The sequence below is a fragment of the Pararge aegeria genome, chromosome Z (assembly GCF_905163445.1).
Source record: "Pararge aegeria chromosome Z, ilParAegt1.1, whole genome shotgun sequence".
Taxonomy (NCBI): domain Eukaryota; kingdom Metazoa; phylum Arthropoda; class Insecta; order Lepidoptera; family Nymphalidae; genus Pararge; species Pararge aegeria.
In genome coordinates this window covers 24707917-24727420 of record NC_053208.1, presented here as the reverse complement: position 1 = coordinate 24727420, position 19504 = coordinate 24707917, and the positions used below count along the sequence as shown (strand labels likewise).

The window sequence follows — 19504 nt, the reverse complement described above, 5'->3', positions numbered from 1 at the left end:
CAAATTGCGTCAAGCGGCCGTCAAATTCTTTTTCCTCTCTCCCCTTTTTTCATATCCCCCGATTACCCCGTCTGACAAGGGATATAATTAAGGCGTCCACATGCGTAAACACGGGAACATTTTTAACCCGTTTATTATTAAGAAGAAAGAAAGAAAAAACATTTATTCATGTTAAGTGTTACAAACAGTACATCTTATAATAATAAAGTAACATAGTATACAACATACAATGTCTGTGTGTAACACCAGACAGAAAGGGCGTAGGTACAGCTCAGCATTTGCCATGCATACACATATATACACATACACATATATTATTTTCACTTGTGCGCAAGTGCTCTGAGAGTTGATAAAGCTGTGGGAGAAGATACATTATTATCCTTTCCCCGGGGAGATAAATGTATTCTGCCCATACTGGCTGTGCTGGAGGAGGAAAAATCCTCTTGGATGCCTGTCTCCATTGGGTATATAGGCCAACGGCTTACGCCCTAAAAGACATCCTCCCCGACACCACTTAACCTTCCATTCTAATACTTCTGGAAGAGAAACCTTCCCTATCCCTTCGATCATTGTCACTTTTGCCTGTCCGATCCTTTTTTTTTAATATCTCGCTACATATCCACCCATTACTGTACGCTTGCAAGCATATGGGGAATAAGATTAGACGCAGTGATTGGCTCGCCGTCTCCTTGGACTCTCTCTCGTTTGCCCTCGCATAATACCCAGCTAGGTTTGTTGTGTGCTTTTTCTTGGACCAGGGCGCTTTTAGAACCCTCTTAGCTTTAGTTTCAAGTTTACGAATTTAGTTATCGCCATCGCTACTATGTACACATTTTGTATGTAATCAATGCATCGAAAGTGCCATCCATGTGCCTTTTTGAATAAAGAAAAATTTGACTAAAATAGTCTCTGAAACTTTCGAACGAAGCGATTTGGCCTTTACCCCTTCTAATTGTGAGAGGAAACCCTTGCCAAGTATGAGTACCTTAAAATCAATAGTGAATGGGCATCTTCTAGGCAAGCGCGCTCCACCTTAGACTGCATCATCACTTATTGCAGTCAAGGGCTCGTCTATAAACATAAAAAAAGACTTCGAATTCACATTTCCAACAACTCTTCACATTCTTTGACGGTGAAGGAGAACATCGTGAGGAAATCTGCATGCCTGAGGGAGAACCGTTATGTTTTCAAGTTGGGTGGAGTCTACCAATCCGCACTGGGTCAGCGTGGTGGACTTTGGCCTTTACCCCTTCTCATTGTGAGAGGAAACCCTTGCCAAGTAGTTGGCTGGCAAAGGGTTAATATGATGATGATACTTGCTTGCTTGCTTGCTGATATATTATAATCATATGGATGGAATTTATGGAATTTATAACCTCATTTCTTGGACAGACCAACCACGAACGAAAACAAAAATTTAGTGGCATGGGTCACTTGATTAACTAAAATTAGCAATTTAAAGCAATTCGCAAACCCAGATCTCTGAATGGAAAAATAGTTTTAAATACAGAGATTATTAATGCTATCAGCTTAAATTTTGAAATGGTTATAGATAAGAGATGCTTGTTGAAATCGATTGAAAGAGATAAAATATTTTCAGATTCAGATCTTGACCTGATTAAAATGGGACTGCTTGGGAAGTAAACCGTTTGAAAGTAAAAAAAGTCTAAATCGGTTAATACATAAAAATGTTCCGAGGTAACAAAAATTAAAATAAAAACTACTTTGAATTTGAGAACCTACTCGAACATGATTTTATTTTTATAACAATGGCAAAAATTAATGAATCGAAATTTCAACACCTTTAGCTTCAAACCTCGAAGTACAATGGTTATTAACCCCGAGGAAGAAGAACCAACTCTCGTTAGCACGTTTTTGTTGGGTACTTTTTTTCGGAAGCACTTTTGAAACGCCAATTCGTCAGTGTTTTGTATGTTGTGATTCATGCTTCCAAGCAAAGATGGGATTGCATATTATAGTCGTCGCATTCATTGTGATGTCGTTTTATAATAATTACTAGCATACCCAGCCCGCTTCGCCGGGCTAGAGTTTGGTTTATTTTAGTTAAACAATAAACTTACATCATTAAATTTCTAATTTAAGTCTCATAATATATAAAATCATTTATTTCTGTCCGTATTCATTCTCTTCTATTCTCTTTTCGAGCGGGTGAAGATCATTATCTACACCCATGTACACCCAACAATAGAAAATAATCATAGTAAATAAAAGCTGTATTTGACAGTTCAAAAATAGGAGTGCTCCGATTGTTACACAATCCGGAGATTCCCTGAAAGTTTTATTGAAATCGGCCCAGCCGTTTCGGAGCCTATACGGAACATTTTCTATTTTATATATATAGATTACAAGATGGTAGGATTATTTGAAACCAGAGATTTGATAAACCAACGTCTCTTCGACCTCTTTTGACGATCATGCATAAGGGGTGCCTTTAATCTTTATGGTACGTCTTTGTCCAGATTAAGAGGTCAAGAGGTAATCTAATCTATAGTTGTACCCTTAAACCTTGTTGCAGATATATTGGCGCAACTGCTGAATATATGGAGGTTGGAATCAGCAACTAGAAGTAATAAAGGTTAAAATAAAAGACGGTTATGACAAGCCGAAAATTTTAAATATATTACTACATATTATATAGTGCTACTATTAATATACATTATTCATATCGAGGTTACATAATCATCGAATTCCATTAAGTATGAGGCAGGCTATCGGGTATCAGCAAACATGTTAGATGCCACAGTATGTCATCAATTCGTCGATTGTGCATGGTTTATCGCAACATTCGGCGACCACCTGTCTCTTTCCCCTGAATCGCATTTCGAGAGCTTTTTGCGCATCCATTAACGGCCATACTGGTTGGAGGCTGTTGAGTTGGGGCTCAGACCTCTTGATCAGGTGGCCTTCGCAGAGGTAGTCCAACGTTGTAGCCAAACGTCTCCCGCAGTAGGTGTTCGTTTGGGATGTCACCACCGATGCGAGACCTGTTAATGATAGAAAATATTTATTAGATATCGTAATCATCATATCAACCCATTTACGGCCCTCTACAGGGCGCGGGTCTCCTACCACAATATTATTAGCTGATTGGTGGACTCCACACACCTGTGAAAACATTATGGAGTACTCTCAGTAATGCCGGTTTCCACACGGCGTTTCCCTTCACCGGTGAAGCAAGTGATATTTTCATCGCTTAAAACACAAATAACTTAATTTTTTCATTACCAATTCTCAAAATCCGGGCTGGCAGTCAGAATTTTTTACCGAATAATTCCAAATACCAAAAAATACTATCTCTCGATCTAGGAATCGAATCCAAGACCTGCTGGACTAAAGTAAAGACACTGCAAAATTGAACTGTGGCTTACTCGGAAAATTTTGCGTACAAGATGGCACTCTAAGTTTTATATATATTATATTATAGCAAGCTCTTGAAATTTGTCAGGCATTTAGCAGTTTATTAATACAATTATCAATTTTGCTCACTTCAGTTTAATAGATTTTTTAATTTACTTATTTGGTTAAATATTATGCAACAAATAAATACTATAACTACAATTATATTATTAATCTTAGTTTATCTGGCGTAGCTGTGTAACTCCTAATTTTATAAGCGTCAACAATTGTGTAACGACTTCAAAAAAGAGCAGAAGTAGGATATTATTAACTAGTGAATATTTAATAAGCTATTGCAAATACACGCTTTATAAAGACGAATCAATTTTATAAATTTAAATGCATGTAAAATATTTCGAAACCGAATATAATTGAACCTGCGACTCTCTGGCAATCGCGACTTGAGCGCTTTAACCACTAAACTACAGCTCTACTTCTGCCGATGCCTAAATGACTATATATCAGTCTAATGGCGACTGTAAAATTTATAGATTTGATATTTCCTCCAAGTCTAAGTAAAACCACTACGTACTTATTAATAATTATAAAATTAAGACGAATCAAATCGCGCGCCTACCGTTTAAGGTAGTAAGAAAGTCAACGTGATTTTTCTTATTTTTGTTTAATGTTTCGTGTGTCAAAACTCCGTCATTTATAAACCCATTTGTAAAATCCCGATTTAAGACTAAAATTATGGTCAAAATATACCATCTATATAAACGAGTATACGTATAGTTGTACATTAAAATGATAAATTGCATAACGAAAAATGAAGTTTTATATTTTCTTTCAAAATCCCAATACATATTACCTAGCTTAACAAGAGAGTGATATAAATAGGGTGTTTTTTTACAGGTATATATAATTATATTCGTAAGTAAGTTCAGAAATGAAGATATCGTCATAGCTCAGGGAGTTGTGTAGCTAGGTATTATGCATCCCAAGGTTGGAACGGACCCTAATATTGGTAGACCACCCATTAGGTTAAAGATAAACTTTCACACGATCGTTGTAATTGAAATCACAACAAAGAATCTGTGTCCCAATAGAACTCTATAACTTTATATGATAAAGTTGAAACCCGTGGAGTTGAAAAAAAAACCATCATCGGTTTTGATTTGACTAAGGTGTGGAATACGCGGTAAAAATCACGAAAAAATGTATGAACTTTCTTTGGTATATGTGGAATAAGAGGATGAGATGACGAAAAAGAAAAAAAAAAAAAGGAAATAGTGAAATTAAATGAATAATTAAAATGCCACGCTTACCTAAACAGGCCAGAAGAATGTATACGGTCTGGGTCTTCATTGCTGGAACTTCGTGTTACACACTTGGAGCTTGGAACTGTTGTGTACTGAAAACGCGACTTTCAGCTCCTTTTATACCTGATTCATTAATATTCATGTACTGGGTGCATTTAAGCGGATTAATAGGAATCGAATTGTTGATAATTGCGATGGCACTATGTGAACATATTAACATAATTGTTATCAGGTGGAGTTGAGCACGTACGTCAGACAGTATTGTACCCGATTTACATTTCGCCGGTACCGGCCGCACAACCATCCAACACCTAACACACCGCTAAATTGCTGCTGGTCCGGAATAATCTTAGTATTTAATTGGTAGGTACAATGTTCCGTACATTGTAAATAACAATATCTACCAGAATATGCTATAAAATATATAGAACATTACACCTACTAAAATAAAAACATGTGTAAAATCCTGAACATCATGGACAGAATTGCTCTGGCCAACTAAAACGACACCGAAACTAATGCTGAGCGTCGTATCGAGTTTTAGCAAAAGAAGTAGATTTCACAAATAATGTGAACTAACTATACGAGAAACAAATATGGTTATTTTTATATCGGCCATTAGATGGTACCGCCAAATGGGCCATCTTGTTGTGTGAGATAAACACTATCGCAATCAATTTTTGTCTAACCTATTAATATGATGTGCGAAAGTGTGTCTTGTTTGTTTGTTACCCATGTTTGACTGAAACATTTAACTTATTTTGATCAAATTTGGCACAATTATTATTTTATTTTGATTGCATACTAGAGATTGACATAGGATACAATTTAGCCCTTTAAAGCTGCTGGTAAATGCTACCCGTGGGACGTGAAAGAATTTGTTGCGTATGCATGGCCGCCTGACTTGTTGTAGGGAAATTTTGCATAAAAATGGTTTGCATCATGGGGACGGCCATATTATACATTATATCTCGGGAAAATAAAGGGTTCTTAGGGATTATTAAAAACCCAAAATAAATGTTTACAAACAACAGCAGCAGCTATACTTTTCACTTTGAATATGACTAATTTGTCAGTTTGCCAATGTTTTTTTTAATGTCATTCTCTTAAGTATTAATAATATTGTAAAACAATACATTGGAAAGGTAGCAAATTAGTCAATGTATATTTTTACAATCATGCTTAAGCGTTTGATTGTAAATTTTTAACTAAAGGCAAATAGTTTCAGATGAATGATGATCAGTCGAAGAGCATCCGCTAGGAAGCGTCCACAGGATATTTAGGTATAAGTAGAGACTCGAACAATGTAAACTGGCTACAATATCACGTAGGTGGGCGGACGGTTTAGAAATTGAAAATTTGGTTGACACATTAGTTTGCAAAACAGATTAAGTTTACACTAATGTGCAAAAAAATCTGTTGTCCTAATTCTTTCGCAATTTTTGGAAAAACCTCTACCTGAACGCCTGAAATTCGTAAAACTTGTAATTTTATGCCTGTTTTTCACAATTTCGCGATTTAACTAAAAGAGAGGTTATTATTTATAATGCGATGTACACCAAGTCACTTAAAAGATTTATGGCTACTGACAAAGTGCCGGATGCCACACCGATGCGACCTCTAATATGGTTTTCTATTGGTCCTTTTAATGTGTGTGGAAGCGTAAAATAATGGAAACAATAAATAAGTTCTTTCGTAGTAGTGCCCCTTGCTATACGGCGGCTCTTGTTACATGCAGGTTCCTTACTTAACAGAAATACTAAACCTTAATCAATATCATAGAATTAAGAAACATCTAAGCGGTTTAGACCGGCCATTGGCGGGGCACCTGTAGGAATTAAATCTAATTTCTCATTCATAAGATTTTTTCTCAAAAAATACTGCATGTTTTATTTGATTATTCCAATTTTGGGATTATGTTATTTATTTCCTAAAATAAACCTTTAAAGCATATTACATATTGAGACAAATTAGTGTTGAGGTTTCAAATTTGTTCGGAAAACTGGCATTCTAACCCTAAACTGAGGGTGAAAAACAGTACATTACAGCCGGAAAAGGGGTCATACTTTAACTTTATATTATTTTTTGGCAGACAATTGACGTCTGTGAATAAATGTAGCATAATTTTAATATTTGGTACGCGAATAACATAGGCACATGAACAAACTTTTTGGTTAGATTTATGTTCTAAAATTTTTTGATTATCTATTTATAATTATTAGCTTAAGTCATCGTGATTCCATTATAAATTTGAAATAACAACTAGAAATTATTATTAATAAAAAAAATCCTCGCAAAACAGAGTCTAAATTATTAGTGCCTCTAATAATTTCTATTTTTTTTTGCAATGCAATAACACAATATTCCACATCGAGAATAGTTTCGTACACTTTTACTTATATTTAATTACATATCTGATATGTGATCGTCAATTTTAAGTGATTTAACGCAGTGAGATTTTATATTTACGCGTAAAAAAAACAATTTACAGTGTAGCGAAAAATGAAAAAAAATTGTTCCTAAAGTTTCTGAATTTATTTGCCAAGGAAACCATAGTCAAAGCACGTTTCCCGACAAAGAGACAGAAATACTACCCGTTTCCTGGTAATTAATTTGATTGTTACCACTCAAAGTTTTAAAACTTTATGCGCACTTCAATTGTAAGGTTGTTGATGTAAAATAAGCAGCTCCAGTGACTCTGGAGCAAATTCGACGCCCGATTCTATTAAAATTTAGACAAATTAATTTCTTTTATCGTAATTTTAACTTTTCGAAGCATTACATAAACGTTTTAAACAATTAAATTTTAAGAAATGTAGAAATAATGAACAGGCGTGATGAAAAAAATGTTTTATTTTCCAGACGCATTGTTCATGATGACATATAACTCACAGTCTAAATCGATATGAGTAGTACCTAGTCTGTTCAACTCTGGAACAAACCCTATTCTCACTATGTATAACAATCTCGGCTGAGAAGGGGCAATTTTCTATTTAGCAATATTCTAATCATTTTGAAAATTAACAAATACTTAAAAATAAAACAAAAAAAATAGTTTGTTAAAATGTGACAGGAAAATTTGCAAACAAGTTCACTTATCAGATAAGTACGTCAGCAAAGATGAAAACAACGTAAATAAATCGCGCCAAGATGGCGGGCACAGCGATGAAAATTTAGGCATTTCTTTATAACTAAACAGTATAATATTAAATCAATGTACTAAGTATTTTCGAGATACAAATTATACATTCTTATATAATATGTATTCTTCAGTAGTAGTAGAGCGATACGTGAGGAGCTTGTTCGGTGAAGTAATACCACCATGCCTATTTCTGCCCCTAAGCAGTATTGTGTGGTTGCCGGTGTGATTAAAGGCATACGAGGGGTAAGGTTGATGTACACAGGTCGGTACTTTGTAGTACATAGGTACTTTACCACAAAGTACCGACCTGGGTGAAAAAAATTAAGTTTTTTTCGAATATTTTTACAGAAAAATATAGGTTCTGTTAAACAGTAATTTTATAATATTATTTAGTCGAAACTTCGCATACTATGTGATAAGGGGCATTTTTCTCGCATCGGCTGCTTGATGCGATATCAATTTAATTTAATCATAACAAAGATAAAATAATTTAATTTGACTCGGCTTAAGTACTTAGTTTAAAACATCAAAAATGATTAAACTTATAGGCAATATGATATGCGCATAGTACATTTTTTCCCCTAAAAGGTATATGCGCTTAAAGAACCAAAAAGTATCAATATGAAAGTTTACCAAGAGTAGTTTCACTGTAAATCGAAATGAATTTGGTTCATGGAGCTCTTGTTTCAGATATTGAAAAGAAAAAATTAGAAAAAACACTTTATTTTACAGCAATAATTACCTTTTTTTTGTGGGGATATATCCTAATGGTTACCACCGTGCCACGGGGATTGTGTCGGACTAGTATCGACTAAAACCCCACGATGTTCCTACCAGTCCCCTGGAGTCTGGGCCACGGTTTCGCACACATCCGCGACACAGCAGTAATTACCTGGACTAACTCTATTCTTTATGACGTGAACCTAATTGAATAATCCCTATCCCTACTAATATTATAAATGTCAATGTAAGTTTGTTTGTTACGATTTCACGCAAAAACTTTTTAACCGATCCTCATGAACTCCTCAGCGGACAGCAGCAAACCCCTCATTTAGGGCTTAGGGATACTGAACAATTTTTTTTAGTACTGCAATTAAATTTAATGCCACATCAAAAAACCAAATCAAACACAGACGAAGTCGCGATGTGATAAAGGTGGTCCACCTTAATCTTTTTTTCTTTCCTACCCTATTATTTATTACGATTTAGCGACTTAACATAACAGTGTTATTAATATATGTAACTAAAATACCTTGATGACGTCATAGCTGCTAACGTGTCTAAATTTAAAAGTGTTTCTACATTCAGGCACACGCCTTCGACAAAGGGCGGATCTGATTACTTACGAGAACTTAAGAATTGTGATATACGTATTTGTTTATGCAGTTGTTTAAGCGAACCATATGTCTATGCAGTTAAAGATTACTTTCAAAGGGCACGTTTCGAATGGATTTTTTGACGAGAGTAAGCAATATTTATTTATAAAGTGTTTATATTTAGTTCGCTACTGCGGGCTTTCGAAATCAATAACAATCTGGATGTAATGGCTAATGAGACATAAAGTCAAGTCAAAGTTCGCTATAATCTTTATATTTTTAAAGCTCTATCGGCTATTAAACCAGCTTATTTTTTACTTTTTTTATTGGTCAAATTAAATTGTAACCAAACATTTTCCAATAACATTAGCCATCCTCTTAGAAACTTAGCGTTTATGGTGAGGATGGCGAGTTCGCAAGTACCTATATATCTATAGTATGAATACTTTGATTTTATGTATGTTCCTTTGTAGGTTTATAATATTCTTGTAAGTAACATAGAAAACAGTTAGGTTTAAGTAAAATGTATGTTCCTACAAAATAAATAAATCTTAATGATCCTAATAACGTCCCATGTGGGGCCATGCCTCCTCTCGTCTAGGAGACTAAATGATAGAAAAACATTGACGCACCACGCTGCTCCAATTTGTGTTGGCGGGCTCAACAGAGAGTTAACTCACATCTTAACAAATCATTTGAAATTCATTAGAAATACAGACCAAACAATAAGTTAAAAAAGTTTCCTGGCATAAACGGGCTTAAAGAAGACATACGTTTATGGAATTTAGCGATTGTTGTCAAAAGCGGTGATAGCCTAGTGGGTAGGACCTCGACCTTTCAGGGGGCCGAGTTCGAATCCCAGAACTTTTACATAACTGAGTTATGTTCGTTTTAAACAATGTAAATATTACTTGCATCAACGGTGAAGCAAAACATATTGAGGAAACCTTTTTCTCAAAGGTCCACACTGGTCCACCGTGGTGGGCTTTGGGTTGATATGATGATGATGATGTCTACTCTGTCGTTAGGAAACCTGTGATTTTAAATATGGGGTAAAGAAATTATTCACCTCCCTCCTTGTACGTAACACAATAGGTACATACGCCCAGTCAGAAAATACGGTTATTATAGTAACAGATACTTTGAATCGACACGTTGTAAGGTTTTTGAGTAAAATGTTTTCACATGAGACCTACAATCTTTTAAAAACATATTTATAAATCAATTTTCGCCTTTCAATTGTTTTTTTGCAAAGATGAATGAAATTCCGTTTAGATGGCAGCCAGTTTAAAGAAATATGTTACATCTTAGACAAAAGTTAATTTCAATATTTCAGTTCAAACAGGTAATTTTAATACTTTAACCCTAACGTAAGTAAGTAGCCCACCAACCTGCCTTGGAGCAGTGTGGTAGGTCTATACTCTAAAACTGTTTCCCCTGTGGGAGAGGAGGCCTGTGCTAGCAATGGGACGCCAATAGGCTGCGGATGATGATGGTTATTACAAGTAACTAGAGGACGCGCAAACGTCGCGTACCTACTAGGTCCAATTGTGTGCGAAAACCATCCCTGATCCCATTGAAGCTACATAAAATTTCATCCAAATCACTCCAGCTGCTTTAAAACAAAATATTTCGTGTAGGCCTTGTTTTTTGTTATACAATACACACTTCGCCATCTAGCTCCAAAATAAGAGTAGCTTTTGTTATGGGTACTAAGATGACTGATGAATATATTTATGAATATCTAGCTGTGCCCTGCCACACTTCGCTGTAGCACGTTGTGATTGAATGGTTAAGAAAAATATATACAAACAATCCTTGATGCATATTATATATCATGCTAAAATTGCAGCTCGATCTGTGCAGAACTTTTTGAGTTTTTGAAGCGCACACAAACCAAAATAACATTTATATATATATAGATATACATAAATACTTATATTATATAAACACCCAGATGCCGATAAAATTTTGTGTTCATTACACAAACGTTTTCCAGTCTTGGACTCAGAATGCAGGTTCGCTGCTAACTGCGCCAATCGGCCGTTAATTTTATAAGAACTCTTTTAAGCTTAGGAGGAGTTTGGCCACAAACGCATACATAACTGTTATAGATATTAGGAAGTCGATTCAATAATAAGACTAACTAAAACTAGTTCCATTCTATATATTGGTTAATTTGTGGCGCTTGCAGGCAAGCAACATTTTAAGAACAAAATGCCTCCAGTTCTTTAAGAGCGCACGGTTGAGTGCAGCACTCTGAGACCAAGTCTCGCCTTACCCTGCTCCCCAGGGTTTTAGACGGTTCGATCAACGGCTGAGGTGCCTCCAGACTGTTGGACTGGTCCTGGGACAACTTGCTGCAGACCATGTCTAATGCTGCCGACAATTGTCGTCCGCAGTAAACATTCATTGTCCCTGCTGACACAAGACCTGTGGATGACAAAAATAATATTTCTAAATCATCATCATCAAATCAACACTCCACGTGTCTCCTACCACAATGTGAAGGGCTGTAGTCCACCACGCTGGACCATTGCGGATTGGTGGACTTAGGTTATTTTTTAATCAAATCATTTAATCCATACTATGGGCCTCATAAAAAGCCTCAGAGTCACTCAGCGGGCGATGGAGAGTGCTATGTTGGGAGTATCTCTACGTGATCAAATTAGAAATGAGGTGATCCGTGAAAGAACCAGAGTTACCGACATAGCTCAGCGATCGCAAAGCTGAAGGGGAAATGGGTGGGGCACAGATCAACGCAGCGTTGGTCGGTCCCACCCGATCCGGGGACAGTGGATTTTGGAACTCCCTACAAAAGACCACCAGTGGACTTAAATCGGTTGAAGTGATAATGCTGATGACATTAATATTATAAAAGCCAAGTTTTGGGGGGCCAAGTTCGATTATGTGCGTTTTTAATTTAAGCAAATAAAATATCATCTGTTATAAATGTTTGACGGCCGATTGGCGCGGTGGGCAGCGACCCTGCTTTCTGAGTCCAAGGCCGTGGGTTCGATTCTCACAACTGGAAAATGTTTGTGTGATGAACATGAATGTTTTACAGTGTCTGGGTGTTTATATGTATATTATAAGTATATATATATATTATCATAAAAAATATTCATCAGTTATCTTAGTACCCATAACACAAGCTACGCTTACTTAGGGACTAGATGGCGGTGTGTGTATTGTCGTAGTATATTTATTTATTATTTAAATGATGAAAGAAAACATCGTGAGTAAACCTTCAGATGCGTGTAAAGTCTTCTACTCCGCACATGGCCAGCTTGATCAGCTACGGCCTAAACCCTTCTCATTCTAAGAGGAATATTACAAAGTTAGAAGAGTTTGTTTGGTTGAACGCGCTTATGCCAGAAACTACTGGTAGGATTTGACACTATGACATTATATGGTATGATTTGATTTACTATGACATTTCCCACACTTTGAGACCATAGTGAAAAATATAAACTATACTTTTAATCCTGTTTAGTTTAATTTTCGTTCTTTTAAAGTTTCACTGGGATATCATCATACCCCATTATCATCCATAAGCTATAGCATAAAAACTGAATACCGAGGTCCGTTCAAATGCTTGTTGCTATCGAACAAAATGTCTTTGTTGTCGGCATCGATATGAATACACGTCGTTGGTTGACGCCCATTATGTACCTATATCAAACATGTCCAGACTTCAATGTATAGTCAGCCCCAGTCATTTAGCCCCGGGGTGCAATCAATATCCTGGCGCACTCTCGAAACAGCGCCATCAAAATGCAATAGCTAGTTCGGTATACATGTATTACTTACTCGTATGATCGCGACTACAGGTGCAAATGGTGCAATTATTTATGATGTTATGAAGTCGTGTGGTGTCCAGGCAGACCAGAATACATGTAAATATCTCTCCTCTTCACACGGGGTATTTTGAGAACGGGCAGCAGCGTTCTCTGTGCTACTAATACCATCTATTGCGATCAAAAGCTCGTCTGCCCAACGTGTTAATTATGGGCAAACTCACTCTTTAGGAGAGGTCCAGCTGTGAACTATTTATTTTTAGGCTATAAGCCTACTGATTAAAGCCTTCTTGCTTAGATTGCTTTACGCACCGTACGACACGCGGGGTCATAAAATCATAGGTCTTAAAGCCATCATTGGTCATTGAGAATTTGAGGATAGCAGAGCTAAGAGGCAATAACCAAACATACCAAATAAAATAAATTATTCCGAGCCATTACCGCGTTAGAGAAATCGATCTACTTTAAAAGTTTTTGATATCCATTTCTGCAGGTTATGATATTATGTCAATTTGACATAATAATTTATCGGTAGAATCTTTGTTTTGTACGACAATTCCGCGGTAATGGCGGTGAACTGTATTTTTTGTAAATTACAGTGCCTTTGTCCTTTTCTGTGCAACGTATGTTCTGTATATCTGTATATAGATAATAATAGAATTCAGGCGATAATGCGTCACAAATAAATACACATTTATCAAATTAAGTTACAAATTACTTTTAAAACTAAATCACATCTAAGTTAGAAACTAAAACACCAAACTGGGATAAATTAGATTACCCAAGCCTAGAACTAAGCATGGCAGTAAAACTATACAGGTTGCGGGAGCACTACTAAACATTAGTCTACATAAAGAAATTTTTAACGAGAGTTTGTTTAAATCATTAGAAAGAAGCTAAAAAGCATTGTTTAAATTTAATATAAACGCTAATTTTACTACTAAAAGCTGTTATTAGTTTAAGCTGTTAAAGTTGTATCACACTAACTATAAAATAATATATTACCACTTCTTTATGTTAATTTTTATTTATCATTAAATGAAAGTGTTTTTTTTTGAGAATAAATGTATTTAAACCTAAATTAGGACTACCAACAAAATGGGTTAAAGCCCGCTTACCTATAAAGGCCAGGAGTATAAATGTTGCTTTGATCTTCATAGCTGGTTCTGCAGCAAGTTGTGAGCAGCTTGGCTTGGGCTGAAAACGGAGAAATATTTTAAACCTGTGCCAAATATTGAATGCATTAGGCCAGTCCCGGATCTAAGTGGCTAAACGCCGCGGGCGGGTTTTTTAGTTAGAATATAGCATGAATTAATGAATTATTGTACACAAAAGTTATAGAGATAAAAACATACTGGAGCAAGAGAGTACAATTTGGTGGCCTTATCGCTACAACGCGATTTCTTCCAAGCAAACAAAGGCGTAAAAGGAAAATAATATGAGATAGCTGATGCTATAAATAAGACACAAATATATATATATATATGACGAATACGAGCATAGCGTACCTACTGTTGGCCATTTTTTTTTTTTTTTTAAATAGCAGTCACACAAATAACCTCTAGAAATAAATAGCTAGCATCAATATAAATAATCAATATATAAAACAAAATGTTATTTGATTTCGGACGCGCCCTAATAAATAATCATGCGATAAATTAATGCTATATAGGTACATAAATTAATTACTAACACCAATTAAACTGAGGTTAATCATCTTAATTATGTAGCTTCTCAATATTTCACAAACAACATATACTTAACTACTTTGTTTATAAATTATTATCAGTATGTAAAAACCTATTTAGATACGAGTACAAATATAACTCATCCGTCACAATAGTCGATCACAACATGCGAAATTCGAAGAAATAATTCTATATAAAGCAAGTAGGTAGGTAGGAAATTTCCGATTCATTAAATTCTCTGACAAATATTTCTAACGGTTGCTACCTATCTTCGACCTTCAAAAGGGCTTTGAATATATAAGCACCCAGCCTAGTTTACTGTACAAAATAGCGGCCACGCATAAAACCTGTACAAATGAACAAAAAAAAAACAAAAAAAAAATATTAAACATCAAAATAATTAAAAATATCAGGTTTCCGAGATATAAGCTATCAAAGTTTTAGTTTATTCTATGTCTGAAGAGTACCTGCTCTTCAGACAGAATAAACTTAAGAAACGTACGAAATTGCTCTTAAATAAACTATTGTAGAAATTGCTCTTAAATAAGCTTTTGTAGAAATTCAAGTCTAGACTGCTCAACAATTGTGATATTTTCATGGTAAAGATAAAAGACAAAAGGAATATATTTAAACTCTAATTTAGGTTCTTGTAACTTGTTATGACCCAATATTACATTTTAGGTTTACTTAGGTAGGTACTATTATTTTTTGTAAGATATGTACGTTTTTCCGATAGGCAGCAAGTTTTTTAAGTAAAGCCAATTTATTATTTTCAACAGTACAACTTAGATAGGATATTTTGATTCGTTTTCAGTTGTCTATCAGATTTTGTTTTAAGCAAATCACGGTTCTATTGATTCATACTCGTGCACGGCCGCCATTTTGAAACCGACAGCACTACGCCAAAATAATTTTTGAGTATAGAGCTGTCTGCTACCACGCCATGAATTAGCTTCTATGTTGGAGGCCTGTGCCAGTGGGAAGTAATTGGGTTAATGATTTCAGAGTCTGATAAAATGTTGAATCTTATGACGTCGTTACGTTACGTTATTGTAGTAGCATCTACTGCGATTACTAAGCCGTCTGCCCTGCATGTTGGATAGGCAAACCATTTCAGAAAAGCACATTGATTATTGATATTGAATTTAATTAATAAGTGGTGCGATCACTGCGGCTAAAAGGGGAGAGCTCCCGCGAAAGTGCCGGAACTGTTTCCGAGTCTTTCAAATCGCGCGCCACAATGTTAAAAGCAGGCGCGGCGCAAGACGCCACGTGCGGCCTCTTGATAGGTTCAAAGCCATGAGATGGCGTCCTCATTGGTCTCCAAGCTGGGCGTTGACGGGGAAAACACGGAAAAGCTGGAAATAGACGACATTTCGTGTCCGCTTTTGTTTTTCAGCGCTTGTACTTTTTTGCGCGCGCTTGAAAGTACTTTTGTCGTATGCAATGTAAACAACTGCCATGTAGTAAACTATAGTATTTTAATTTGTTTAACTACTTTATTGATAACCTGACAAAGATTGCCCTCGGTTCCAGCCTTTTATTTTGATTTATCATGTCAACACGTCGAGGGCATTACGAGGACAGTAATTTTATAGGACTTTTCATGCCGCGATCAAAGTATTCCATGCCCAGGGGAGAGCACAGAGTTCTTGACCAGGGCGTGCATTAAACAAGTAACGATTTAAAAGGACAGTTAAAAAAACTATAGGGCTTTTACAAAATGTTTAGGGTAAGCAATGTTTTGTTGGAAGTATGAAATGCACCACTGCCGCTTAGTCAAGAATCTATATCGTGATTTTTGATCCCGATCCCGAATTTCAAAACCCTGAGAGTCCATTTACAACCCTATAATTTCCCCCTCGGCAGTCGCCCTCAGCACATACTGTGGGACTCCAGGATCTTAAGAGTGCACTGCAGCTCTAAGAAGATTCCGAGGATGTCTAGGGAGAAAGGACATTACATGTGCACAACATCCGTTGCCTATCCCCAATGGACTACCTGTTTACCCTGAGTGTGCTGAATTGTTATTAAAAAGAACAATGGCGAAAAATTTTTGAAATGACAAATGTGACTATTACACTATTCAATGAAATATTTTCTTTTATTTCTCAAATGATGATTATGGCTCGTCTAAACCTGGAAATAAAACCATTTTTTATTGAGAACTCAATTAACTAGTCTAAAGAATATTATAATCTGTGAACGACAGCCATTGGTGCTGACTGTTTTCAGTGCTTTGTACAAACCTCCGGAAAATGCATTTTTCTTTCATCTGAGGTATTAACATAGATATTATAAAAGTTCCGCTTTGCAGGTAGCAGGTTTTTTTTTCATATACTAAAATCACAATCAATCACATTTTTCAAAGTTTCGAAAACCCCGATTTCTAGGTGTTTTTATTAAGCAGGTCAATGAGTTTATAAGACTTCTATAAGGACGAATGCCTAGTGAGATTTTAAACGAAAATATAGTCAACTTTTGACTTTTATATTAATTATGTTTACGAAGTCCGGATATATGAAACTCTAAATATGCATTCCAATACTTTTTATTTCATTCAAGTGCCTAACTGAGTCGTATATTTTTGACAATAACGTATTGTTTAGATGCTCATTTGTTTACAAAAAGCCTGCTTCCAAGCAGCCTTGTCGTTAAGGAATACAAGATCGATGAATTCCTTAACGACAAGGCTGCTTGGAAACAACAGCAACTCCGCTCTCATCTCTCACAAAACTGAAAAATTCTAAAGATTGTTAAACTTTAAAATGATGTTGGAAAAGAGCAATCTGCTGAGTTTCTTGTCGGCTCAGTAGAATCGAACCGGTGGTAGAGTCACTTCCAACAGACTGATTTGACGTTTCAAACGTGCTTATTAATTAGCCCTACTTGAAATAAATTAATTTTGAATTTGAATTTGAATTTGAAAAAATAAAAATCTACGAAACCAAAGAGGATACAAACACTACGTTAACAAAACAATGACAACTTACTAACTCAGTATACCACGAAAAATAAAATTAGGTACCCGTACATAGTTATCCACGATGATTATGATGTTAGCTTCATCTTTACCATCTGGATGGCTGTTATGATACGTCTAGCATCCGTAGAAAGAGATAATTTTTTGCAAAGCACTTTCAAATTCGTTGAAATGTGAATCTCCTTAGTTTCCTCAAACCATAAAAGCAACGACGCATTGGTTGCTCCACGACTTCTGCAAATGTTCATAGGCGGCGGTAATCACTTAACATCAGGTGACCCGCTTTATGTAACTAAATTATTAGAATAATGTTTTCGCACTTACACATGTATACGTAGGACAAATCAAATCTAGCACTTAGCAGGATTGATATATAAAGCAATAATGCCAACCATTCTTATATACAGAAATCCTTTAACTAAACTGTAATATAGCCTGGCTAAAAATCATGGTATTTTTTTAATTTATAAAGTAAGATTTATGTACAGCCAAATATATTTTCAAAAATTAACGCTTTGACTAACGACCGTCTATTGTCCCCTGCCCTCCTAGAAACCATCCCTATAGTAATGTTTGCGAATAGAATCGGCTAGCAACGGCCGCGAGTTTCCCAAGATTTTACCCTGTCCCTGTTGAAGTGTAATGGAATCTTCCGCCCGGTACTCAATATATAAATTATATTTATTTTTAAAAATTATACAAATAATATATAACTAGAATATTTAAAAAAAGAAAGATATTCCTGTCAAAAATATTTAATACACCATTGTGTGGTGGCGGCCATCTTGCATTTCAAATTTATCATAGTATATGTAGTAATATCATAGTATATTTATACACCATAATCATTTGATACCCATATTTAGGAAGTTGTGAAAAAATATGTATTCCGCCATGTCGTGGCGGCGGCCATCTTGGACCGATGGCTGCCACAACAACATGGCATTTATTAAACATAGCTAATAGCACTCTCGACTGAATCACCTTTTAAAAGAATATATAAAATAAAATCGATTCATCCGTTCGGGGGATACGATGCCACTTACGGTCACACACATACAAACATACAAAGCCATAACTAAACGCCCGTCGTTTTCGTGTTGGGGGTAAAAATTTCAGATGGTGAAACGACCGGATTCCGATTTCAATGCGAAACGTTCCAATTTGTAATTTGTTTTTTTTGTTGTAATTCTTGGTATATTTTGCGATTCGTCGAGAAAATGAATGGATTTTTATAACATACATTTACTTTTATATTTTTATTTAAGTGCTTAACCTGTTATGAAAGCTAAAATTTAATTTAGATATTTGCATCATCATAACATCGTAATATTATATTTTTAATTAGTTTAAAATAAGGATAATGATTTTGCACGCCAATCTTGGCGAGATATTTAACTCATGAATTACGCTTAGCATTTATATTTTTGTACCATGTACAAGCAAAAAATGTAATTAATAAATCATATCAGAACATCGTTATACAATATTTATTATTAGTTTAAAATAATGATAATGAATTTGCAAGCCAATCTTGGCGAGATAAGTAAATCACGAATTGCGCTAAACATTTATATTTTTGTACTATGTATAAGCAAAAAATTTAATTAATAGAAAAATAAAATTAAAATAATCGCCAGCTTTTGGACCACCGGACATTTTTTGAGACATGATGTAAATTATAATATGCATTCGCGCAAAATATAGAAAATTAACACGTTATTGTTTGGCAAAAAACAGTTAATAGGTAGGAACTTACGGTTTAACCGATGTAGACCCAGAATGCGGGTTACTTCGGAGCTAGCTTGCCGTTGACTGCAATGATAAAGTTAATTTTCGCTTTGACTACTGGCTTATAAAGGTACTGATGTCATGATCTTGATTGGCTAGCCTACA

At 35.5% G+C, this 19504-nt stretch overlaps 1 protein-coding gene across 2 annotated transcripts; it reads right to left on the bottom strand.

The window, feature by feature from the left end:
* Nucleotides 1-2650: 2650 nt before the first annotated feature.
* LOC120636033 (bombyxin A-3 homolog) lies at nt 2651-19504 on the bottom strand. 2 transcript variants are annotated; one of them, XM_039907277.1, is made up of 3 exons: nt 19368-19504; nt 14056-14134; nt 2651-3005 (listed from the first exon to the last, which is right to left on the bottom strand). In XM_039907277.1, exons 2-3 carry the CDS (start codon nt 14093-14095, stop codon nt 2752-2754), a joined length of 294 nt encoding a protein of 97 aa, XP_039763211.1. In that variant the 5' UTR covers nt 14096-14134; nt 19368-19504; the 3' UTR covers nt 2651-2751. The 2 variants fall into 2 exon arrangements, 1 of the variants encoding a protein (XP_039763211.1); XR_005659331.1 differs by lacking the exon at nt 2651-3005 and adding an exon at nt 11285-11570 and having other exon boundaries at nt 19368-19448.